This window comes from Cyanistes caeruleus, chromosome Z, assembly GCF_971803275.1.
Source record: "Cyanistes caeruleus chromosome Z, bCyaCae1.hap1.1, whole genome shotgun sequence".
Lineage (NCBI taxonomy): Eukaryota > Metazoa > Chordata > Aves > Passeriformes > Paridae > Cyanistes > Cyanistes caeruleus.
In genome coordinates, this window is record NC_141732.1 from 80,585,159 (window position 1) to 80,608,551 (window position 23,393).

Below are 23,393 nucleotides of genomic sequence, written 5' to 3' on the forward strand. Positions count from 1 at the left end.
TTAACACAGAAAGCTAAAGGAGGGACATTTCTATGGATTAATGGCTTATTGCCTTCCTTGACAGACCCTCCTTATCCTCCCATCCCACTGGGAACACCCCAGAGCATGCAGCTCTGACATACACTCAGTGGGATGGAGAGGTTTTAGCAGAGCATAGGTTAGATCAAATGACATTTCCACATCTCCATGATGCCTCCAGGCACCACAGCAACTACCTTCATTTAGCTGCTCTGCTGAGGTGCTGCTGCCAAAGTGTTTTTTTGCTTGCACAGCTTTACATAGCAAAGCTCACCATCACCGCCCGCCTGTTCTCCGTTCTCCGGCAACACCGGGGGCTGTCAGCTTCACAAACATCAACACAGCCACAACAAACACACCACAGAAGTAAACATAAAGGTTCATTCTTCATGCAAAGAGCCTCCTGGAGATGTACCTGGTGGTAAATCCTCCTGACAAACATGCCCCGAGCAAAAGCCTGGATGGTGAGGGTGGCGTTGCGGACCCTCAGGAAAGCCTGGCGCATCCGCAGCATTCGGTACTGCTTCTGCAAGATGATGGCAGCCCTCGTCCTCCTCAGGTGCTCAAAAAGCCTGCAATGCACAGGAGGAGGGTAAGCAGGGAAAACCAGCTCCACTTCTTTCTGATGCAGTAAATTTTAAACCAGGGGGAGAGGAAAACCTTTTGTCCAATGTGGGTTGATGGTATTCTGGAAAGACCAACAGCTGGGCTAAGAAAGCCTCCATGCTATCAGACAGCAGCCATGGAACCCAGGAGCACTGGAACCACAGATCAACACACCTCATAGCTCCCAAACAGCATTTAACCCAAGCACTCCCCAGGTTTTCCTTGGTTTGAACTCTGCCTTGTGTCCTTGCACCTGTCAGCGCCCAGGTTGGCTCCATCACTACCCTGACTATAAAAAGCACACGTCACACAGGGTATCTACTGACTCAGTGAAAACAGCAGCAAATTGATTTGACATTTAAACTGGTGTGCACTGCTTTGGCAACATTCCTGAGCAGAGCCTCGAGCAATTCACAGACAGTAAATAATGAGGGAAATGGTCAACTCTGCACCACGTTGCTCCCATTCTCCAGCTGAACTCATGTTCAATTTGCTGTTACATGGGTTAATAAATGCCCATAAACCCTCTATATAATTTGATAATTAGTTTGTTTTGCTGGATTTATGATTCATTTATTGCTCTCAGCATGCATCATTATACAGAAATTTGATCCACTTATTTTATTTTGTGAAAAGCGTATCAGAACTAAGAGCCACATCAGATTGGTTTATATATTCCTTTGATTGAGGCAAATGGTTTCCCATTAGGACCCACTGAGCCAGGGCTTCCTGAAGAGGATAAGGGATGGTCTGGCTCCAGAAAGAGACAGTAGTTACTCTGATGCCATCCAACCCTACAAGCCCTGCACAAAAAGGGGAACTGAAAAATTATGCAGAAGAAACTCTTAAGCAGCTGGTTCTCTCTGACACCAACCCCTTCCACAACCACAAATAACACCACAAATTCAGCTACTATCTCTGATGCTCTTCTGCTGATTGTCTTGACTTGAAGAAGGACCACAAGAAGGAAGGTGGCCAGTGTGTTGGGATGTTGTTCCATTACTTCACTGCTCCCACACACCCACCCCACAGCTGCCCACTCTCCAGCAGCGTTACCTACAGAAACCCCAGCAAGACACTGACACAAGTGGTCTTGAGGTTCCTGCACAGAAAGAGTTAACACTGTGCTCTGTATTTCTCTACTGTACACAGCCCCCCTTGCCAGTGATTTGGAGTGATTCTCCTCATTACAAAGGATAGAGACAATCAAGCCTGAGAACTCCCACTGGGCATCATGGAGACACATTCCTGGTCCCTGCAGGGCAGGAGTGCATACCAACTAGGCAGCTCTTCCCTGGCTCATCCAAATGCCCTTTACCAAAGGCAGTCCCAGGAAAACATTAGTTTTGTGAAACACCCTTCAGAGTACTATAGTCATCTCATTATAACCAGACCGTCCGTGTTATGACCTTGGCCCTGCACCTAGAAATTAAACTAATGTAAATATGAAACCACTTTGAGGCAGAGAATTTCGATCTCTTGTCCCTCAATAAAACCAGAGAAAGGGGACAGAAATGAGTCCACTTTAGCCCAAAAATTCTCACCACAGCATTACCCAGGCACACATTATACATCTTGCTTTCAAGCAACCAGAGCATCTTCCAAGTTCCTCACGTGAAACCCCCCAAGTGTAAGCTCCAGAAGATGCAACAGATTGAAAACAGAGGTAGCCAGAGGTGTTTTCACACTTGACTTCCCAGCTGGCCCCGCTGTGAGGCTCCCCAGGACCCACCTGCGTGCCAGGTGCCTGCGGGCATAGCACTGCAGGGTGAGGGTGGCTCGTCTCAGCCGCTGGTACTTGGCCCTCTGCAGCCAGCCCCGCACAGTCTTCTGGATCATGATGGTGGCAGCTCTGAACTTATCTGCCCGCAGTTTCTCCAGATATGCCACCTGGCCTGCACGGAAAAAGATCTTGGTACGGCCAAACTGGAACTTGTCTGGATCCTTTTCAAAAGCATAAAGGAAACTACATTTAATTGAGGCAAACATTACTTTTTTTTTTTTCTTTTTCTTTTCAGTCTAAGTTGATTAGTAGATACAGAGTAAAAACACCACCTTAAATCAAATTTATTAACTTACATCTCTTCTTAATTGGGTAATGAAGATATTATTAGACTCCATTATTAGACATATTAGATTATTAGACTTATTAGACATTATCAGATATCTTTAGACTTACTACACTTGAGCATATAAACACCCATTAACGCAGCACTATTTGGAGTCTTAAACTCCAAATATTTACACAGATTTTGAAGGGGTTTGGAGTTGGGTTCTTTGTGTTTTGTGGGGTTTTTTGCTTGGTTGGCTTGGGGTTTTATTTTTATTGGGTTTTGGTGTTTTTTAGCGCTGGTGTTTATGTGGAGTTTTTTAGGTTTTGGGGTTTTGTTTCTTTGTTTGTTTGGAGGGTTTGGAGTTTAATTTTGGTTTGGGTTGGGGTTTTTTTGGTTTTTTTTTTGTTAGTTGGTTTTTATGTAAATAAAGAAACCTCAGAATCTCAAAATTGTTTAGGTTGGAAGGGACCTTAAACATCACACACATCCAACCCCCCTGCCTTGGGCAGGGACACCTTCCACTAGACCAAAAATTAGAAATGCAACACCAGAGCACTTCAAGGAAAAGACTTCTTTCTCAAAAAGATTAATGTTTTGATCTACAAAGTCATACATGTGCTGCAAAAAGCTCTGCAGCCAAAGGTAACACAGGGTGCAAAATGCAAAAAGAGGAGCCCGATTGGGTAAATTCCTCAAAATCCCGCAGGAAAACAAGAGATCAAACATTAAAACCTGTCTAAGGTGCTGTGCACATTCTGAGCCACTCAACAGCAAAAAACCTTTGCATGCACATTTGCAATTTAAAAACAATGCATAAAAGCAAAACCTTCTGATTCGTTTGTGGTAAAAAAGCCCAGATTTGTGGAATGCTTTTTCCATACAGGGCCATTGAAAGTCTCCCACACATCAAGATAAGGCATTCACTGGACTTTTCCCTTACTCATTTGTGCAGAAAGGCATTTAATGATTGACTAAGGTTCATTATATTGTCCCAGGCTGGACCTCTGAAATGTACTCCAGCTGTGGCTAGACAAAACCAGAAGGAGAGGCAAGGGGGACACATTTTTTAAAAGTGGCCAGTCATTCATGTACAGCCAGTGATAGCAAACTCTGGACTTCACCAGCACTGAAATGATTCATTCCTCTTGACCACAGCCAAGAAATCCCATGTCCCACTTGTTCCTGCCATCTCCTCACAATACTCCCTCATTTTGGGAAAGCTCCCAGCCTGCCTGGGGTGGAGGAGCACCTGCACGAGCAGCAGGTGAAGCTGGAGCAATTTCAGACCACATCAAAGTCATGAGTTCTGTGCTTTTAAAATCACTGACAAAGACCTGGTCCCAGCTCACCTTAATGAGGTCTTCCAACAGGGTCTGACAGATCTGCCTCTTGTCGTTCTTACAGAGGTCTCTCTTGTTCATAAGCACACGGTACCTATTGAAAAAGTCAGGGTAGGACCACCTGAAAGCAAAGCACACCCTGGGTTAGTCTGCATGCTGGGCACTGCTTCACTGAAATAAAGTGCTTGGAGTTGTAATGTGAAATATTTCAAGGGATTTCTCACCACTACCCTTATGGACCCAAGCCACCCAAAAGGAGCTATTCACCCTCAGCCTGGCCCCAATCCCAGACACTGAATGACCATATCAGGGCCTTTCTAACCTCCAACAGAAAGGCCACAGAACACTCTGTTTTCACCCCTGATGTGCTTCCCAATCTGCTGTTCTTTAGCACTCAAATGCAACAAGGAGTTGCATTCTCCCCGGCAGAAAGGAGAACCTAATTTTGGAGAAATCATGGATCTCTTGATTGCCCAAAAAAAAATTTAAACAGCAATCTTGATAAAGTTATAGAGAATGAATCAAAGAGATATTCTTTGGCCTTTGTATTCCCAAACTCTGCTGAATACTACTTTGAATCAATTGACCCACTAATTGCTCCATCTTGAGGTCTGACAGCCTTCAAACAAACACAAAATCGTCTGGCTCTGGGAAGACAAAGCAGCCCCTTGGAAGATGCCTCACTGTCTCCAGCAGCAAAGCTTCCAAATAGGCAACACTTATTGAAGGAATTAGAGCACTGCACCCTACAGCTAGGAAATACCATCTCCTGTGGCTGGTGATAGATGTAGAGCCTGCAGACTGCGATCCTGAAATTGCTTCAGCATCTGCCAAGTTTCAGCCTTCTCTAAATTAACACAGTGAGTTATAAACCCCTCAAAACCTGAGTTTTTAATTAACACCAGCCTTCTCCAGCAATGTCCTGAATGACCATTGATATTTCAACAAAATACGCCTAACAAACATCAAAGGGAGAATGGAGAGAATCACAGAGAATTTGATTTGTGCCCGCACTCAACAAAACCACCTTCCCAATCCTTACCTGCAGGGATGCTCTGGCAACCAGGATGAGAACAAACTGTGAAGAGCCTCCATACAGAAACATCCTCTTCACCCAGAAGCCCCATGCATACCTTAATTTTTGCATTACTGCCCCAAATTCTTCCTAATTTTACGCTTTTGGGGATTAAGAGTGTGGAAGAGAAAATAAACTGCTAAGGGCCAGAGCAATTGTGACAGGTCATAGCCAGTCTGGAGTGGTGAGGCAGAGCGAGACCACCTGAGCACTCACAGCTGCCAGCTCTACAAAATACCTCATGAAACAGAATATTTCAGTTGGAAGGGACCTGCACAATCATCTACTCCAGCTGCTGGTATCTCTCATGAAACACCTTGAAGGCTGGAAGCTGTGCTATTTGCTAAGGCAGGCATATTGCTGATTTCAAAACACACAACCCACAGAGCTTTGTGTGTCACTTCAGAAAAGGCAACAGGAGGAGGAAAGCCAATACTTTTTCTCATTAAAAGCAATACTCTAATTAAAAGAGTACAGTGGAAGGAAATGCTTGCAAAGGGAAAGAAGAGACAAAAAAAGGTGGTCTGGTAAGGACTGGGAAGCTGCAGGAAGCCACAAATAACTGCCTCATGGACAAACAGGCCCAAGGACACAACTAGTAAAGAATACAGGACTGGCAAAAACCAGTGTACCCTTAGGATTGCACCAGAAGCCAAAGTAAAACGGGGAGCTCCTGGAGGCAGAAGCATGAGGGAAACTGTGATGAAAGGATTTCCCATGCTCAGAACGCTCAGACTGGCCCTGGAGCAGCCAGATTTAGTGCTGATTTAATCTCTGTCTCCATGGGCTAGTCCTGAGGCCAGGCAGCTAAGGCTACCCACCCTCAAATACCCAAAAGCAGTGGATTACTACTAAAAAAACTAAGCTGTCAGCTATGGGGAGCTCCCTCTGGAGCAAAAACTGAACACAAAGGTTATGCAAGACTACAAGCTTGTGTCCTGTAAGGTTTAACTTAAACTTGCCTTATCTTTGCTTTTCCAGTGCCTCCGTTTTATAATTACATTTCCCATTCTGCGTTCTGCAAGTAAAACCCGTTTCATTTTAAGCACACCCGGGGTTTACACAGCTCCAAATCAAACCTGAGAGGAGAAGCAGAGCATGCAGTGCCCGAGGCACACAGCCAAACACACGAGGCTGGCTCGGGTATTGCTGGAGCCAGGGAGAGCTGGGGAGGGGGGAAGAGAGAAGGAGGCAGTATTCCCATTAACCTGCCAGAGCCAGCTCAGGCACTGACACTATTAACTGCTGATATCTGGAGGAAAAAAAATCACCCTGCAGGTGCCACCCAGGCTTTTCCAGCAAAGAGCAGATGGTGGAAAGGCAGAACTTGAAACTCAGGGCACAGGTCCAAGCTAGGCAGAAAGCAAAATCCATCATCTTCCAGCACCAGGGCAGAGATGGAGATCCCACAGCTGCTCACAAACAAGAGTCAGACACCTGGAGGAATTCCTTAAAAACAGATCACAGGTCACTACACTGTGGGTCTTCCTCCAGAGCCTGTCATTCTCATTTCATAAGGTGGCAAAAATCGATTTTCCACATCCATCCTTAATAAAAGTAACTCACCTTTCAGGAGTAAGTCTCACATGAGACATTGGAAGAGTCAGGGAATTCACCCCCTGGATTCTGCCGAGGTGTTTATCGGGCCTGGTGCCATCCACAGCCCCTATCCACATCTCCCAGAGGTTCACAGCCCCAGGCTGCACCCCCAGGGCACAGAACTGCCTCACTCGTGCTCTCACCACTCTGATTTAGCAGGGGATGACAGCCCTGACACCACACTGCTCCTGTATTATTGTGCACAGAGCATCAAGACAAAATCTGTGCCGTGCCAGGGCTCAGCCAGCCCATCAGGAGTTTATCTGGGATATCTGCCATCCCACTTCACCAGAAAAAGAAAGCTGGATGGATTCATAGGTGCTGCTGTAGAATCCTCCCCAGAGAAAACAACAATTAAAGCACTCAGGTTTAATGTAACATGCCCAAAGCTGTATAAAATTTCCTAACAACTATGTGCTCAGAGAGAAACAAACATGATCCCCCCAGCCCTGCAAGGGAGATTTCTCCATTGCAGAAATACTCTCGATGCTTTGCTGTACACGCACTTTTAAAATTTTTTTTCTGCAGACATATCTCACTGTTTTGGTTACAATATCTTCATTTTCAGAGGGGAAACAAAAAAAAAACAACACAAAAGCAAAGAGAGAAAACTTATTTCATACTTTCCAAACCACACAATGACTCCCAGCAGGAGACAAAGGATGTGCTATGTTACCCCACAGCTTAGGAGGGCAGGAAAGACAATGGGAAGGGTACACCTCAGTTCACCTTGCAGACAGGTATCAAACAAAAAACAGATTTCAGGTGCTTGGTATGCTGCCACACAACACATAGCAAGCCTCAGTGCAGGGCTGGAAACCACCAAGGGACACTAAATAAACACAACTCAATATTATGAGCAAGTTTTAAGATCCAGATTAAGTGGTGCAGACAAAAGAGATGGAAAAGAGACGGGCAGAAACAGGAAGAAGGAGGCACAAAAGACTGGGCAGATGCTACTCAAACTGAGATCATGCAGCCTCAAACAGCTGAATTTTCCTTTGATGACAGCACAGGTCACTAAGGGGAAAAGGCAATAAAGGAATGTAGGGATGCAGGAAAATAACTTATGCCTGTGGAAAAAGCCCTCCTTGGGCTCAGGCAGCAAAAGGAGGATGCTTGGCTGGGAGCTGGGACTTGGTCATCCCAGCAAAGTCTTTGTCATCTACAGGAAACAGAGGGAATAAGCTGTAGCACACACCACAGATGAAGTATTTTTATTTTTTTTCCTGTAGTTTGAGCAGCCAGATTTGGATGTTTTACACAAAAATGCAGCCAGGTGCAAAGCAAAGGGGCTGCTCCTGCCCAAAATCAAGGGGTTATGAACCTGAGCAGAGCCAGCTGGGTTTATCACAACATCAAAATAAAGAGAGAGCACGGGTAGGAAACTGAGGGTGACATTCTAAGGAAGCCTCTGAAAGGCATCTTTCCAAGCAGTCAGCAACTGCCCAAAATACCCACAACCCATCGTTTCAGGGTTATTACAGCAATGTTACACCAGCTGCACTGAGTGAACAGCTCAAAGGAGCATAATAGGTCAAAAAAACTTCAAACTCTCAACCATAATATGGTTTATTTTGTACCCCAAAGTAACTGAACGTGAAATGTTCCCACTCAGGGTAAACAAATTCAGTGTCCCCATCACCAAAGACCATCCCCAGGCACTGAGGAAACTCGGTTTTGTGTAAGAAATCCTGGCAGCACCACAGGGCACCCTGCCCTGAAGGGGTCAACATATTAAACAGGAAGGAACTGGACAATACTGATCTTTCCAGAGGAGTCAAAACACGTCAGGAGGGATGCAGGTTCAATCTTGGAGCAAAGATTTGAGTGAAATTGTTTTAGAAACTGCAGTTCAGAGGGAAAATTTCTCTTTCCTTGTTTACTGCAGCAGAACAGATTTGCCTTTCAATTAGCTCTAAAACATGCAGGCTGGCCTGGCTTGAAATTAGCTGGAACATATTCAAAGGGAAAAACAAGGGGGGAAAACCCCTCCATTTACATATTACACCTTTGTTGGGAGTGGGCAAACAGAACTGTTGGTAGCCAAAGCAATTTATAAGTCTTGTTATCCTGAAATGACAGCCAGACAGCTAAAGGCACATTCTATAAAAAAAATTAGATACCCAAGGATGTCCATGGCAGTTTTCAATTCTAAGTGTTTAATGTTTATAGAGTTTAGCAGCTGGGATTTCACACTGAATTGATAACAAAAATGCTGCATGTGACAGTGAGCTCCAGCAACCAGAGGCAGCAGCCAAATGCCAAGGATACTTAAAACTATAAATACATAACTACAAAGAGGGTATTTCAGAGAGAACTGCAGTGATGAGGTTATTCAGAGTGGTGGCATGGTGGGAGACCGCTGCTGCTGGACCACTGACTGGAAACCACCATTACCAGCAGGGGGGAAAAAAAAAAAAAAAATCAGTTTTGATGGAACCAATTTAAAAACTTGTTTTAAAGTGTATTTTGCTATTCACGGAGATCTGCTCCAATTAGTTCTCTATAGACTCATCTCTATGCAGCCAGTTCCTGTAAAGAAGATGAATGGTTTTACAGCACAGAGACATCTTCCACGCTTTACGCAGGGAAGCTGGTGATAGATTTACTACCTACACACCTCAGACAGCCCATTCATCACAGTCATTTATGTACATGCTAACAGATACAGATTTCTTAAGTGCTGAGTAACATTTCAAAGCAAATGACACATTTTCAATTCATTTCAGACACAGCCAGAGCGCAGTCTACCATGGAAATGGTAAAATAAACCCAGGCACACCCTAAGTGGGCAGCCCAAGGCTTCAGATTTCTGTGACTCACATGGCTTGAACAACTACAGCTTGTATCAAAAATGATTTCTTTTCTTAGAGGTAAAAAAAAATTATTAAAGACTCAAAACATCTAACTCTTTAGCAGCAGGTGGTTTTACCCAGAGACTCAAAGCCACATCACCCTCAGAAATTACTCCTGTGACAGTGTGCTAGAATATATTTAGAGGTGAGAATAACAGGATGAAAATAAGAGTTTTTCTATTGTTTCTGGATAAAACTTAACTTGAGATAAACAAATTTGAAAATTCCCTGTTGCTTTACAGGGAAATTGCTTATACCCAAGCAAAGCAAAAGTCAAGAAGATCAAGTTTTCTGTTATTATTTTAAAGTTATTACAAATTTAGAGCCTTCACATGAGGTTTAAATTTAAAACAATGACTCTCCTTTTTAGTTTTATCCTTAATCAAGCAATACTAACTCAACTTGTCTCAAAATATAAGGAAATACAGAGGAATAATCAATGCTCACTGTGATGAAAACTGAGAGAGGTTTCACATAAAACTGCAGAAAGAACTAAAAAGTCTGTTACTTTTTCTACAAAAGAAGATCCTGTGAAAGCATCTTTTCCTAAGACAGTCTATAAGGTCAATTTAAATACACAGATTATTCACAAGCTTTCAACGACATCATCCAGCTCCTGGGTCTGGATTTTCAGGACTAGAATTTTGTAAGGGAGATGAAGAACTACCAGAGCCCAAAGTGAGCATTCTATTTGGTGCAGATCCGCTCCTATATACAATTATATCCTAGAAATATTAAAATGCACAACAATCTGTCCTTCAAGCATCACAAACTTTGGAAAAGGTCACTCTGAAAGGCTGAAATAGCTTTTTGCACCCTGTTTTTTTTGTCCCTGGAGGAAGAACAAAAGCTGACAAGTTGCTGTGATGGAAGAGCTCTGTATTCTTATTGTCCTGGGAGAAGATCTCATAACCAAAAGCATGCAAGCAGAGCTGAGAGCATCACTTTTTAATTTGTCATTGTGGAGAGGTCCTTGCACTGGTCAATTCTTTGCTGTCTGGTTTCTCCCCTCTGTTCCCCCTCCCCAGTTACTAATTTTACATTCATTTTAGTGCTGAAGGGTCTGAACTGCAGTTAAGTGAGCAGAAATAGAAAAAACTCCACAAATCTGTAGGTTAATTATGAATGGAGAGGAACAGGGTGTCCATGCAGCCAATGGTAAGGCCAGTAACAAACCTCAAACACACAACGCTCAGGTCAGAGCTCCCCAGACTCTCACAGGGCCCACCAGGGCCCAGACTGCACTTGGCAGTGTGAAATCCTGCTTGGAGAGCAAAGAGTTGTGTTCTCTGGCCTCTCCCATGTGAAAAAAACCCAGATTTTTTATTGTCTCAGGCCTATTACTACAGAGAACTGATGGGTTTGGCCTGGCAATCAAGATAAAAGACAACCCAAGGGCTGGAATTTTTGATTCCCCACCATGGCTTAGTGATCATGTAATGTAGAAGCAGCTTTTTACTGGCTAATTCCACAGAAGTCCTCAGGACTTCTGAGATGAGAGCCAAAGGTGATGCTGGGTCTTCTAAGAGGGCCAGACTCCCAGCATGAGAACCCCAATCTCCCACACTGGCAGAGGACAGAGAGAAAATGCTTTCCATGAGACTTTTCTTCTTCTCCTTCTTCTGTTTTCCCTTCTTCCTCCTTGAGCAGCTGGGCTCAGCTGGTCAGGGAGAGCCCCACCACCAGCTGTGGGCTGCCCATGGAGGTCAGTGGCCAAGAGGAAGGGCAACTTCAACATGAGGTCAGTGGCCAAGAGAGGTGAAGGGCAGCAGGGCAACCTCAACATGCAGCTGCTGCCCTCAGCTGTCAGAAACCCTCTGCAGCTTTTCAGGGGCTGAGAGTAGCGCACTCCTCCTCAAAATCCAGGACAGGGGGTTCCTCATGGTGTTCCACATCATGCTTAGCCAAACTCCTCACTGTGCATATTTATAACTTCTTTGTTCCATATAAAAAGGCTGATGGCTTTGCTGACATTAACACAAAGCTGCTTGGCACTAAAATGCAATTGATGCCTTTTTAGAATTATTTGCCCTTGTCATCTTCATGACGTATGTATAGTCTATGTTTTCTGATTTATTAGGCCTTAGAAACCTCTTTTGAATTTTATATCTCAATCAGCAGGAGCCACACCACCCATAACCCTCCTTTTTTACGATGCAAGAGTTTGAAGCCTAGGATTCTCTGGATGTGCAAAGTCTACCACAATAATTTACAACCCTTATTTTCTTTCTCTGCAAGTAGAATCAAAATTTTTTTTTAGGATGAAATGAGGATTACAGCAGATGTGTGAAGCCAGGATAAAACACGAAGAAAAGCAAACTGAACAGTGGAAGGGGCTTCAGGCAAACAGGGAAGGAGTCCTTTAGGGCAATGCTTGCTTCCAGAGCTGTTGTTTTGTTACTTGATGTCCACCTAGCTATGGGATCAAAGCAGGATTCCTTTTGTCTGCCAGGCACCAGTTTTTTCAGAGGTTTCATAAGAGCAAATTACCTCTCAAGACCAAACTGGAACACTGGATACAGCGCAACACACCCACTGCCACCCCCACTTTGAATCCCTTTGCTTGACATTGAATCTCTCAGACCTGAGGAACCCAGGACATAATGGGAGTTTTGCAAAATGAAAAAAAAAAAAAAAAAAAAGGAAAAAAAAAAGTAGAAAATCTACCCTGGATATAAACCAAGCTAAATAAACACTGTCCTGAGAACAGAAGTGTTTTCTTCTTCCTCCCTCACCTCAGATAATCACAGAATGGCTTTGTCTGGAAGGTCCAAAGTCCATCCAGTGCCACCCCTGATATGGCAGGGACACCTTCCACAGCCCCCGGGTGCTCCAAGCCCCAGTGTCCAGCTTGGCCTTGGGTACAGTGAAATTGCTGAGTGAATCACAGGAGCAGCACAAGCCCAGGGAATTCCCAGCCCAGTACCTGGATGGGAAGCCAGCTGCACTGATCCGGATGGTCTCCAGCACCCCACAGGCTCTCAGCTGCTGCACTGCTCTCTTTGGATCAAACCTGCAAACAGATTTAGGACAGACATTAACGCACAGTGAGAGGGAACCCGCAGCCATTCCCTCCCAAATCTCAGTGTAGCCCATCCCTGGCTTTGGGAACAGGCTGCACAGATGTCACACGTTTTCTCTGCAGGTCACAGAGGTGTGATTTTCAACCTTGCTTCCACCCCTCTACCAATGCCAGGTGTATTCTTGGGATAGGATGACCTGCTGTAATTAATTTGTGCCTACAGTCAGACCCTACCTGGCTTTGTAAAGCAATAAAGTCACAATAAAGAAGGGAACAGGTTGCCCCACCACAAGCTGCCTGGTTAACCAGGCAGTATTACTCCTGCAGCTATCAGGGCAACATCATATTCACAGAAATCAAATTCAACAGCAAAGTACACCTGATATATTCAGTTCCATTCCAAAACCAGGTAATTAACAGGTGCTGCAAGTTTCTAGACTAAGTTTTCCAAGAACAGTGGCGCTGGTGTTACAGACTAACAACTTTGGTAGGCACCATGTAGAAATTCAAGGTGTTTCTGCCCTCCTCTTTAAAGCTTGCATCATCCCTTACCACTGGCATCCTACTTCCATCAGGAATTTGTGCCAAAAACACTCATGGCAACATCCAGCTGAGTACCTGGGCAGTGCCTCCTCTGGTTCCTGGCAAGAACTCATGCCCAGAACAGAGCATCCTTGCACAGAGTGAGTACAGGTATCTGCATAGCACCTCCCTTCTTCCACCCTGACTCTGAATGCACAAGGAGGTTCAGCTCTTCAGCTCTGGAAAGCGCTGGAAAAGGTCCTTGCATCAAGCTTGGACTCACATGAATGCAGATGTCCACAGCTGTGTGAGGTTTCCAGAACAAAGCTTCCCACATAATACCAGCTTTTCCCTTTCTGAAAGCCCAAAATATTTCCACCTGCAAGTCAAGATTGCATGAATAATTCTGCCTGCTCTCTGCTGTACAAAAGCAGCATGAAAAATAGTCCCCTTCTTCTCTCTCTGCTCTTTTTAATTCCCTGGACCTGTCAGGTCTACAAGCAAGTTATTCACTGCAACACCACAAACACTGTGCAGGGTGAAAAATCAGTCCGGGCTGTCACTCACTTCAAGGAAGAACCCACAAGGGTGCAATTTCCATAACAATAAATAATAAACAGGACTGTCAGATCAGCAGGTAAGCATCAGTCCTGGAAGATCCCAGGGCAATCTCTGCCGTATCCAAGAGAAACTGCAAAGCAGCAAAGCCCTGCTCAGTGGGGGTGAAATGCAGTCACCGGAGAGGCTGCAGTCATTTATCAGCAACAGCTCCAGCTATGGGCTAACACTGAAATTAAGACCTTAAAAGTGGGACAAACTCCTTATTACAAACTCCTTTTCCTTTCCATGTGAGGTAGAAGCACCTGGCAGGTTGCCTTTGGCCTGGAAACTCAAGTCAAAGATCCCAAACCCTGCCTGAAACAGACTCTAAAAGGAAAACCGACAGAGGAACAACCTGAAGTCAGGCATTCCCCTTGCACATCTCTCTTTGGAAGTCTCCTCCACCATAAATTAACCTCAGACACAGCCTGCAGTCAGATGCAGCAAACATTCCTGCTCAGTGCCAAGGTGTCCTCCAGGATGGGAGCCTGAGACCCCTCAGCCCCACTATGGATCTTATCTTTTCAGCAAGCTGTGAAGTAGGAATGCAGGGTGCCAGAAACCTGAGGAAGTCTCCAGTCTGACCTTCTATGTTCAAAAGCTGGGACAGCTGTGAGGGCAGACCCATAGCTCAGGGGTTTACCCACTCAAAACTGATAGAAACCTCCACAGATGGAGGCTGAACAATCTCTCTGGGCAGACTGCTCCACTGACAGACTGTCCTCAGGGAGAAAAAAACGTGTTTACTTATCTCCAGTCTGAACCTCCCATGTTGATCTGGGGCCATTGCCTCCTGTCCTTCCACCACACACCACTGCTAAGAGCACATATTGTCTTTTTTCCTTTAAGTACTGAAGGGCTGCCATTACATCCTTTCTGCTCTCCGGGGTAAGCATCTCATTTTAGTAAAAATGTAAAGCTCCTCTGAGCTGGAAAATGTTATGTTTTAGAAAGAGAAAACTTGTTTTGTCACTGAACAACAAACGTAACACCGAGTGTTCTGCATGCTACAGACACCACTTTGGTGCTAACCTGGAGCAATGCTGATGATGTTTCACTTCACAAATGCTTCCCAGCACTGTGCACTTTCCAGCATGTGTCTCTAGATGCCACTTTTACACATAAGCAAATAGGCTTTAGAGAGCAAGTCCTATGAGGAGCAGCTGAAGGAGCTGGGGAAGGGGCTGGAGCCCCAGGAGTGGCTGAGGGAGCTGGGAAAGGGGCTCAGCCTGGAGAAAAGGAGGCTCAGGGGGCCCTTGTGGCTCTGCACAAGTCCCTGCCAGGAGGGGACAGCCGGGGGTGTCGGGCTGTGCTGCCAGGGAACAGGGACAGGAGGAGAGGGAACGGCCTCAGGCTGGGCCAGGGCAGGGACAGGGGGGACAGCAGCAGGAATTTCCCCATGGAAAGGGTGGCCAGGCCTTGGAACTGCCCAGGGAGGTTTGGATTCCCCATCCCTGGAGGTGTCTGAGGAAGGTCTGGATGTGGCACCCGGAGCTCTGGGCTGGTGACAAGGTGGGGATCGGGCACAGCCTGGACTCAATGATCCTGGAGCTCTTTTCCAACCTCAGTGCTCCTGGGATTCTGTGACTTTATTTGAGCCAGGCTAAGGATACAAATTCCTCAAGCTGATGGCAGCAAGGCCAACCTTGACCAGGATGCCCAGGTCACAGTGCCAATTAAGCAATCCATTAGGGGTGAGGGGGAAGAGTCTCTTGCAGAACCACCCACAGGAGACATCTGAACCCCCTGTGGATGAAGATGCAGCCCCATCACCACAATCTAAAGCAACCTCCTCCAGAACCATCCTGGTGTCTATTTTGGTCTGTCGCAGGTTCCCAAAATCCCGAGCTTGGACATTCACCAATAGTAGCATCACAGTGGAATAGAAGCAGGCACTGGCAGAATTATCCTCCTGGTGCTTGCTACCCATAACATCGTAGGGATACAACTGAGTTAATCCAATTACTGCCCCCTGAGTACCAAGAGCTTGCACATCCATTGAATTATATTAACTGTATCCTGAGCACCACACGAAAAACTGAATTTTAAAGTTCAAAGGCAGAGAAGCGAAGAGGGATGAGTTGAAAGCAGAGCCAAGTAGGGACACAGAGTCTTGGATACACCCCTTGGAAAGATGAAGGCATTTCACCACCCAGAGCATCTATCACACTCTCACTATAACAAGTCAGAGAACAATTTTGTGCTTCATCTAAAGAAAACAGTCAGTCACACAGTGCAATCCTGAATTTCATTTAAATGAACACCTCCTGCAAAAGGCAACAGGAGACCAAGGTCCTGAGCAAATCCAGTACCTACAGGATGGTGTGTGAAACAGATCAGCTGAGCACAGGAACTGCCACCCCAGCACAGCCAGCCTTCTCCAGGGCTGTTAAATCCTCATCTAAGGCACCAGGTAAATATGAAACAGTTTCTGAATGTCTTGTAATGATTAAACACTTAGCTGTTTGCAGGGGGAGAAGAGTCAAGCCAGGAAGCTTCCTGGTGGATACATCTCACCCAGCACATCATGACCAAGGGTGAGCCTGCTTAGAGAAGCTTTGCCCAGCTTTCAGGACACTGCTGGAGCTGTCTTTGCACTCCTGAATCACACTGTGCTCACTGGGAGCACTCAGCCTGCATGGGGTCAGCTGGAGGGAAATGCCTCCCTGCTGCTGGATTACATTTACAGCCTTCTTCCTTAAAGGCCACCACCTGCACCACCTGCCTTTCGAGGACATCACATCTGTAAGGTCCCTGCAGACTAATGGCCAAGCTTTCCTGGAGTAACAGGGAAGAAAACTGGGCACAAACCATGACCAAGAGGTCAAACAGGGCTAACAACTGCTACCTGCTCACAGTTTGCTGCCTGTGATTCGTCTCTAAAGTATGGAGCAAGATCAGGACTAGCCTTTTGCTTCAGCTGTTAACCTGCCTGAAGTTGATACAAGCCACGTCTTTACTTTTTCTACATTTATTTTGGAAGCACCAAGACACTTTTGTTCATTTTACAAACCCCCTACTTACCTCTGCTTTTTAATTTCTTTCTCTTTTCACTGTTTGGAACTGTAATTATTTAAATCAAAGCAAGTCTAAGATGAAAATTGCACAAAGACCTTAATACTACAAAGAAAGGGTGCTCAGTACTAGCAGAGTATATCTATGAATTATTAGAACCTGAATAAGTCTTCATTTCATAGGCACAAACCCCACATGCTGAAACCCAAAAAGGTGACTCCAGCAACCCACAAAGACCTCCCAGTTACAGGAACAGCATTAAAAGGAGGGGGCAAGCTCCTCAGCAGGAGGAAGAGCCCAAAGCACATTCTGCTGCTCTAAAGCTGAACACATTTTTTCATCTGCAGCTCCACTCACTTGAAGGGGAGTTTCTCGTCGTTGGGCTTGATGCAGCGCACGTAGTGTGGGGTGGTGGCGTTCAGGGTCTCCATCAGCAGGTGCAGGGAGTTGCGAAACTGAAAGACAAAGCCACACATCTGGAGGAGCTGCTGCAACCCTGCAGCCCCAGGCAGCAGCTGCCACGAGCCACCTGCAGGTGTGACGCTGTGTGACAATTCAGAGAAGACACTGCAGGGTTGAGGGCTTCCAGCTCAAACAGGTTCATGAGCAACAAAGCCTGGGACTCTGCCCAGTTGGGTCTTTGACACGTCTCCAAGGTTGGAGACAGCACAACCTCCCTCTGCCCCTGCTGAACTTCTAAAACTGCCCACAGGGGGAAAAATGCTCCTGTTCTGAAGCTGTTTCAATGTATGGGCTCCACAGTACACTGGAACACTGCCCAGTGAATCCCAGAGTGGCCTCCACCCTCCCTAGACCACGTCTCAGCTGCTTTCAGTCAAGACTACTAAGCCTGTTGCTCCAGAGACAGTGCTAGAAGTCATTCCAATGCAACAGCTGAACACAGAGATCACAGGAAGGTCTCTTCCCACCCCAACAGCTTTTTATTTACCTCTGCTTCAAACTGAAGAAACAAGATCTTAACTGGATTGCTCTGCTGTTAGTGACTCACCCAAATCTTACATTACCTGGTGTCCCACAGTTTTCCTGTGCTCCTTGTTGGCAGCTTTGAAGGCTGGCCTGGCGGAGCGGACGCTGATCCGGGGTGTTCCCTTCCGCACGGCAGTGGCAGGCACAGCTTCCTTCTCCTCCTGGAATAAGTCTGCTACCATCTGATACTAAAACGAAAGAAAACACTTGAGTACCTCTGGCCCCGCTCACTGGGGAACGAACCCACCCACCAGGTCATCACTCAGGTCATTTATCACCCATCCTAAACCTGAAAGAGGAAAAAGGGCAAGAAATTGGAAGCAGGAAGAGTTGCCTACATAAACTACACCAGCAGGACCATTCTGTGCTGCAGTTCATGAAACCTTGAAATGTACACATTAAATCGAACTAGCCAAAAAAACAAAACAAAAAAAAGGCTGGATTGCTGAAGCCTTGTCAAGGCACAAAACCTCCTGAACATGACTCTTGCTCCTAAGGCTTTGTTTCAGGGTTTATCCAGCCCTGCCCCAGCAAGGATGCTGCCTGCACAGCACATACCCCAGGATCAGGATCTCCTGTGAGCACAGGTGGCAGCCAGGCCCCACCCTGGCCCCAGAGCCACCCTTGCTTTTCAAAAAATTAAGGGACACAAACAGTTCCTCCTTAATTACCCACCCTTCAGGGCAGCACAGCCATCCCACAACCTTGCAAGCACCACATCTAACTTGACAGATCCCTAGCTCTGGAATGAATGTTTCTGCTTCATAAACAGCTGAGCTGGAAAATACAGTTAAATGCCTTCTTTATTATTATTATTATTTAGGGAGCAGGATATTCAGATTTACATTAGGCTGGGGAACCTGAATATTAAGTAAGCCACCATAAATCTAGCCTGGTTAGCAGGGCTGTTGAATTTTCACATCTTGAATCCACCTACGCGCCCACACTGGCCACAGCTGCACCTACATTCAAAGGGGAGATCCTTAAATGCAAAAAAACCTCTCTGTCAGCAGGTGGGATGTGACATATCATCAACTGAGCTGGGCTCCAGCCTGGTGACACTGCCAAAGCACCCACGATGCCTCCCAGCCACACAGATGCTGGAGCACCTGAGGGAGAGAACCACATCCCCACATCCATGGCACGCCATCCCAAACACATCCACCCCAAAACCACCAGCACAAGCCAGGGGCAACTGCACAGCGCTCTTGCCCCCACCTCAGGCTCCTCCCAAAGCCCAACCTGCTTGTATTTCCATTAAGATCCCAGGAAGGGTGCTGTGGTTTACCACTTTTTAGACACGAATGGACAGCCCTGTGCTGTGAAGGGCTGCCTGGCTCTCTGCCACACCCCTGGGCTGAGACAGGAACACTTCCACTGTCCTGTGGTCTGTTCTCACAGCTTGCTCCTACAGGAGCCTCAACACCACCGTGGGAAGGAAATTATTTGCATTACACGACCAATTTCTTGCAGGCTCCACAACAGTGCCAGCTCAGGATCTGCTTCAGTCTCAGCTTTCACTGCTATCCCTGCAGCTCACTCAACTCCTACCAAAATAAAGGCTCTCTCCCTCTTCACCTGACCTCCTACCCCTAAAAAAGACATCCTGACAGTTGTGGGTGACACATCCGGGATGCTCTGACTCCTGCAAACAGGAGTGGAGGGAGGAGGAGAGGAGGGAGGCATGGATGGCACATGTATTGATGAAAATACCCAGCACAGGATACGACCTCACACCTGACAATGTGGTAAAACCTCTGGATGTAATTTTGGGTTTCAAAATATCTTCTCAACACAGCTGGGAGTGCCACCGATCCCTCCATCCACTTGGTATTAGTAACAGCAGTGCTTGCTCCTGAATGAGCGCTGGAGAAGGATCTCAGAGCCGAGCTCTCAGCCTGCAGATGCAAAACCTGGTGGAACTGAGATCATCTCTAGCAGGAACCATTCCACAGGTTCTGGGGCATGAGCAAGTGGGGCAGATCCCTCCTCCACAGCTGGCAGAGTCAAAACCATTGCTGCATTACTTGTAATTACAGAGAACTGGAAAACAATACCTTCACCACATGCCCATATGCCTTTCATCAACGTTCAAATAATTTCCCTCAATTCAAAGAACATCAGCTCTCAACTGCTTCAGCTGACCAGCGCTTACAGAAGTAATTAAATGCTTCATAAAGTCTCTTTCACCATCTTGTTGATGGCAGTAATTGCATTCTAATTAGCAGAAGGCAGTTCAGTCTTGGTGGGAGTGCTTTGTCAGCGATGGCTTGCTGACAGGGAGGTACCCAGGTCCTTGCTATGTTAAATTCAGTGTTCCCTCTTGCCCTCTGTGCTGCTTTAGTGGGAATGCAAAGAGTGCACACTACTGTGTGCCAGCCTGACCCTGAGGACAGGACAAAGTCCTCTGCAGCACAAATCTGAGCTTTAGTTAAATTTACACATTTATGTAGCAGACTCAGCACTGCCACTGCTGCTTTTTCTGGTTCAGAGACACCAGGTTGCCCTTTACAGCAAAACAAAATTGTTTTTAATTGTTTATAGCCCCAGAGGGCAAATGGCAGGCAAGTGACAGGGTAACAATCTGTTGGCAAACCCGAGTTAGGGGCAGCAAGAGCAGATCATCAGGTGTTGAAGGATTTGTGAGAGGAATGTGAGAAAGCTCCTGCTGCTCTTCTTCCCTGAGCAGCAGGGGATCAGCACAGGCTGATAAAAGCCACTGCTCCCATGCTGTTAGAGGCAGAAATTCAACAACTATCTTCCAAAGGTTCTCAGACCCAGGTGTATTTCAGAGTGTTTTGGGCTGGGTCAGGGCAGCTGGGGCTGCTCCATCCCTGGAAGTATCCAAGGCCACGTTGGATGGGGCTTGGAGCAACCTGGGATAGTGGAAAGGGCAGGGGCAGCACTGGATGGGATTTAAGATCCTCTCCAACCTAGCAATTAAAAGAAGGTCGAGCCTGCTCTGCTGTTATGTTGTGGTTCCTATATGTGACAAGAGAGCCTTTATTTTATATCTGGTTTTAGGGAACAGTTTCCAGGGTCTCCACCACTCTACACCACACAAGTCCAGCGAGTTACAATCTCTCCTCTACACCAACTAGAAGAAGTCAAACAGAAATCCTTATCAGACACTGCCAGTTCTGCAGCACTGACTCCAACAGCAAGTTCAGCACTGGCTAAATAATTAATCACATAGCACCAATTATCACTGGAGGTTACCTGGCATTTCTAAGGAGCTCTAATCACGCCCAGTTTTTCCCTGGGAAGCTTCCTGAACATGCAGAGCTCTTGATTTGGGCATTATTAAAGCCCAGCTTCACAGTTATTAATTTCACAACTACTCCCATGGATGAGAAAATTGTTCATCTTGTCATTTTCACATGAATTCCTTGCCATGAAACAGGCCAAGCCACTGACAACACTTAAATAATTTCCCATTCTCATCTCTTCCAACTTTGACAGGGACAAACTACTCCTAAAAATAATGATTCCTCCATTCCTGCCTTCATCCCACTCCTTTTTCAGGGTGGCATTTAGAAGGTCACAGCTAGCAGCAACCCACGGGTGTCACAAAGAGAAGTCTGAGTATGAGACACAGCATTTGCAAAATGTAGGGGGTCTTCAAAATCTGTAATGCAAAAATAAAAACAAAAATAAAATAAAAAAAATAAATAAAAAAATAAAAATCCCCAAACGAACTTAACATGCTGGCCTATGCTGTGGAAGGCTTTGAAATGGTTTGGAGGAAAGCAGATGTACTCCTTCCTTAAACCACACACCAGTTTTGGAGGAACAATGGTGCACCAGAGTCATTCAGCCTGGATTTTGGCTGCTGGATGGTGAGTTGGACTTTGCAAGGCTGGATTTTCACACTAGCTGCTTAATAAAAGCTGCCCTGGGGGCAGATGAGGTTGTTTAAAGTTTCAGCTGATTAGCTGACAATGAAAGACTCAAGGCTGCAGGGAAGAACTTTTGGTCTGGTTTTAAAACAACAAAGGTTTAAAATTCCTTAGCTGTCTGTGCTATTGACACTTTTAACACAGCTGACCCATATGTTTGTAGTGATCAGGAGTATGGTACTGGAAGCCAGTGTAAAATCTGCTCAATTTATACAGAAAACTGTAAAATCTTTGACTTGAAGCCCACTGTCAAATGCTCATTTACTGCAGGCAGGACCCACTTCAAAGCCTTCAGAGCCCCACAGCTGTTCTGCTTCCAACATCCCACCAAATCCACAGCCCACGGGAAATTTTAAACACCAAGAGCCAAAAGACCCTTCACCAGGAGACCTGGCATTCACAGCCAGCCAGTACATCCCTGCTGGTACTTTGTGCAGTGAGATGTTGACAAGTTGTTTGTACAATACTCGGGAGAGGGAAGGTAACACTAAACCTTGTAAGACACAATCTACATCAAGTGTGATCCTTAGTATCTGTTAATTTGTTGAAGTTACACATTGGCAGCTGTGTAAAACAGCTCCACAGCAGCTGGAGTGTCTCAGAGTTGTGTCACATTCTGCATTAATCACGTTTTTGCACAGTAATTACTGAAGTAATTAGAAGCCACAGGGACAATTATGATGGATTACACTAAGAGGAACAGTGATTTCCACACAGAAGTGGGACAGGACCAGCAAGGCTGCCCAAAATACACAAATTATGCTAGTGACAGTGGCTTTTCACCCCAGACCCCCGTGCTTTTGACCAGCCTGGTCTAGTGGAAGGTGTCCCATGGCAGGGAGCTGGAACGAGACAATACCTAAATTCTCTTCCAACCCAAATCATCCTGTGATTCTGCAGGTGATGGGTGGGGAGCTCCAAGCAAGAATTAAGTGGGATTTACAGTGCCCAAAAACGACCTTGCTCCTAATTGTGGCCCTTGGTGACCAAAAAACGAAGAGGCTCAGGAGGTTTGGAAACTATTTTTGCGATGCATCTTGACAGGACACCAACACCAGGCTGAAGGAATGCAGACAACCAGCCACATCCACACATGGGTGTGACTACAACCCCCAGCACCCTCCTCTCCCCACCTTTTCCCTGCTGCACACCCCATTGATTTGGCTCTCTGGTTGCTGTCAGTGGCTGGAGCTGCACGCTCACCCCCTCAGCCTGCTTGGAGTGGCACAGGGACAGCTCAGCTCCAGCCTGGACAACTGCCCTCACTCACAGCTTTTACCTTGCTGGCTTTGAGGATGTTGATCTGCTCCTCATACACGGTGTCCCTGTTCTTCTCCAGAAACCCCTCGCTCTGGTACTCCACCTAGCAGGACACAAAGGGAAGAAGCTCAGAGGGTCAAGTCCAAACGCACAGGGGCAAGGTGCTCCCACCCCTGCCCTGCCACCAGGAGCTCACCCAAAAATCCTGAGAGGGGAAAGGAACAACTGGAATTCAAAGGTCACTTTTTATCAAAAGAAGTGAATCTGAGTGAAAGCAAAACCCTCACTGCAAACACTGATTGTTTCCTAGTCATTAAATTGCTGTGTATGGGAGCTGGGGGTGAAAAATGCAAGGATCATCAGGAACACTACACGCTCTTTTGTTCACTCCTCAACTCCTTCTAAGTTAATCAATAAACCTCAAAATATGCCCTGCCTAAGTCTCTTCTAGGTCTCTTGGGTTTTGAAATTGCAGAGGGTTGGAATGTAAAGGAATTTAAAATCCAATTAAAATAATTTAGAGAGGACAAAAGAAAAT

General features: G+C 46.0%; 2 protein-coding genes across 5 annotated transcripts in view; one reads left to right on the plus strand and one right to left on the minus strand.

The window, feature by feature from the left end:
- Positions 1-23,393, plus strand: part of ELAC1 (elaC ribonuclease Z 1) — a 511,775-nt gene that overhangs the window by 220,007 nt on the left and 268,375 nt on the right. The window lies entirely within an intron of this gene.
- MYO5B (myosin VB) overlaps positions 1-23,393 on the minus strand; it is a 142,328-nt gene that overhangs the window by 47,070 nt on the left and 71,865 nt on the right. For all 4 annotated transcript variants that reach the window (XM_086867480.1, XM_086867478.1, XM_086867479.1 and 1 more), the window contains exons 14-20: positions 22,875-22,958; positions 17,735-17,884; positions 17,067-17,164; positions 12,477-12,563; positions 4,028-4,139; positions 2,357-2,568; positions 434-590 (exon numbers count right to left, since the gene is read on the minus strand). In XM_086867480.1, the coding sequence (XP_086723606.1) occupies positions 434-590; positions 2,357-2,568; positions 4,028-4,139; positions 12,477-12,563; positions 17,067-17,164; positions 17,735-17,884; positions 22,875-22,958 (900 nt within the window). The remainder of the gene's footprint in view (positions 1-433; positions 591-2,356; positions 2,569-4,027; positions 4,140-12,476; positions 12,564-17,066; positions 17,165-17,734; positions 17,885-22,874; positions 22,959-23,393) is intronic.